The sequence below is a fragment of the Acanthisitta chloris genome, unplaced genomic scaffold, assembly GCF_000695815.1.
Source record: "Acanthisitta chloris isolate BGI_N310 unplaced genomic scaffold, ASM69581v1 scaffold38381, whole genome shotgun sequence".
NCBI lineage: Eukaryota > Metazoa > Chordata > Aves > Passeriformes > Acanthisittidae > Acanthisitta > Acanthisitta chloris.
In genome coordinates, this window is record NW_008658354.1 from 663 (window position 1) to 3,404 (window position 2,742).

A 2,742-nucleotide genomic window follows, 5' to 3' on the forward strand; every position below is an offset into this window, starting at 1 on the left:
CAAGACAGAGCCTCGGAGCATTCAGAGCTGCTCGGGGCTACCTGGAGCCCCCCTGGCACTAGTTCCTGCCTTGTAGGGGGAGCCCAGCTCACCTGGCATGGGAATGTGGATGATGGGAGGGACCCATGCTCTGTCATTCCTTATCCCTGGCACATTCCCTATTCAGCAAACCGCTGGAAAATGGGCTTGGGAGGGACAGTGGGGCTGGAAATGAGATCCCTCGGCTCTGATTGCAATCGGGGATCGGGTGCAGCCTCCGGCTCAGGTTTCCCTGCAGGGGAGCAGGGCTGTGGCTGCCCCCCCTTTTCCAGTCCCCCTTTTCCTGCCCCCCCAGGAGTACACCATGCTGTGCCTGCTCTGTGGCCGGGCTGAGGATTCTGTGAGCATCCTGCCTGACGACCCTCGCCAGATGACTCCACTCTTCTGAAGCTGGTTTGTGTCCTGGGATCAGTTTCCAGGAGTTCCCTCCCTGCTCCCCACCGGCACCAGGAGATCCCTGGCACTGTGGTCCCACACAGTCGTTTATGCAATTCTCTTCTCCAGACTTCCAGCCTGGATGTGGCAAACACCTGACGCTGGATGCTCCCACATTCCCAGAGCCCTGTGCTGCTGATCCCGGCTGCAGGGATAGGGTGCAGCACCACAGCGTGATCCCCCCATGTGCTGGAGACATAAAGGGGTCCCCAAAATGGGGTCTGTGTCACCCCAAAACAGGATCCAAAAGGATTCCTGCCCTATCCCATCTCAGGAGCCCTTGCGTGTGGGGCAATAAATGTGACATGTGACAGCTTGGTTGTGCAGGTGGGAGAGCATTTTGGGGGGGTGGCTCCACCCTCTGGAGCTGGTAGAGGGGTTGGGGGGGAGCTTTTCCCATCCTGGGAGCCTGTGGAATTCCTCCCCGTGTAGCAAATCTGATCCTTCCCAGCATCCCAAACCCTGCAGAGAAGTGACTTGGTTATTTTCCCTCCCCGAGGGGCTGGTTTGGGGTCACTTCCCCCCACCCTGGAGTGTGTGACCTGACCTTGCCCTGCCCTGCCAGGAATTCCTTATTCCTGAGGCGGGAAGGAGCTGGGTGTGGGAAATCACTGCCCTGCGGTGGGTGAGGTGCTGCTCTTGGCAGACAGCCCCAGCAACACCCGCAGGGAACTGGGTGCAGCCAGTCTGGCACCCACCTATCCCTATTGCCACCATTTCCTGGATCTTTCACCTTGAGGCTGCTTCCTCCTTTCTGCCTTCCCTCCCCATTCCCTCCCAAATCACATGGACATGATTATATTCCCCAGCACCTCATGGATCTGGGTATGCTCCCAAAAACCTCACAGATCCGGCCACGCTCCCTCTGGCTCGTTTATTTCCAGCAGCCTGTGCTACCCCGGTGGCTCCAGCCCTCCCTCCCCACGGCGGTTTCAGAGAGAGCTGTCACCCTGCGGAGAGCTGGGGCCGTCCCAGGCTGACACTGGAGCTGGGATCACACCGGAGCCAGGATTACTTGGCCAGCTTGAGGAGGCGCTGGATGTCAGGCTCCAGCTGGATTGTGGGCAGGCGGGGGCTGTAGCGGCGGAATGGTTCCCCCTCGGGCCCCACCAGGAACTTCTCGAAGTTCCAGGAGATGTCGGAGCGCCGCACGGGGCTCCAGGTGACAAAGCGTGGCTCAGCCATCAGGTGTGCTGGCTCGTCAGACGGCGCAGGCAGGTGAGCCTTCAGGTAGGCAAAGACAGGATGGGTGTCCTTCCCGTTCACCTGGCACTTCTGGAACAGGGTGAAGTTGGGCTCGAAGCCTCCCCCAGGCCGCACGTGCTTCAGGGTGTTGAGGATCTCCTCATTGGTGCCGTTCTCCTGCGGCAGGGAAGGGGCAATCCGGAGCTGTGCATTCCTCCTGCTCCTCACCCCCCACCCCTCCTAGCCCACAGCGCTTACCTGGTAGCCAAACTGGTTACAGGGGAAGCCCAGCACGACCAGCCGCCGGGGGGAGCGTGCTTGGAGCTGGTTGAGCTGGGTGTAGTCCCTCACCGTGGTGCCTCAGAGTGATGCTACGTTCTCAATGAGGACCACTCGGCCCCGGAACACATTGAAATCCACCTTTTCTCCCTGCAAGGAGACGGCGCTCAGATCGTAGAAGGACTTGGCGATGGGGACACTCATGGCTGCGGGTGCACTGCTGCCTCCCCCCACGCCCTGCGCTGCCTCTTAAGGGCTGCCCAGTGCCCACGTCATGGTCCAAAGGTCTCTGGGTGCTGCTGCAGCTTGGGAGAAACTGGAGCCTCCTGTCCCACCCATGGAAGGAGGGAGGTGGCGCAGGGCCAAGGCGATGCTCTACCTGCCTCAATAATTCATGGCACGGCGTGGTGCGGCTGCTCATCCCTGTGTCTGTGAGGTGTGGGATGCTGCTGCCTGGCACAGTGTGTTCCCAGGGTTGGGAATGCTAGTGGGAGCTGAGGAGAAATGGGAATCTGGGAGTTGGGGTTGTGGGATGGAGGAGGTGGAAATTGGGATCTCAGCACTTCTCCTTGCTGGGGATGTCTTGGCATTGCCTCTGGAGTCTACTGGGCTGCCCATTCCAGTGCCCACCTGCACTGGGGCGCACTGGTCCCAGTACAGGCTCCATCCTTGGACCCATCTGTGGTGCCCACCACTGTCCTGGTACCTGCCCGTCCCAGTGCCTGGCAGCATCCCAGTGTCCACTTAAATCCCATGGCTTCCATTATCACAGTGCCCACTCACCCCAGAGGCTTCCAACATCTC

At 60.3% G+C, this 2,742-nt stretch overlaps 2 protein-coding genes across 2 annotated transcripts in view; one reads left to right on the forward strand and one right to left on the reverse strand.

The window, feature by feature from the left end:
- CHURC1 (churchill domain containing 1) overlaps positions 1-427 on the forward strand; it is a gene marked incomplete at its 5' end in the record, with an annotated part of 585 nt that extends 158 nt beyond the window's left edge. Inside the window, one exon of the mRNA XM_009085066.1 lies at positions 335-427. Within this exon, the coding sequence (XP_009083314.1) occupies positions 335-427 (93 nt within the window). The remainder of the gene's footprint in view (positions 1-334) is intronic.
- A 1,058-nt stretch (positions 428-1,485) lies between these two features.
- GPX2 (glutathione peroxidase 2 (gastrointestinal)) lies at positions 1,486-2,142 on the reverse strand. Its single transcript, XM_009085065.1, is given in 2 exon segments — positions 1,486-1,836; positions 1,918-2,142. Coding segments are annotated over 2 exon segments (576 nt in total).
- Between the last annotated feature and the right edge of the window lie 600 nt (positions 2,143-2,742).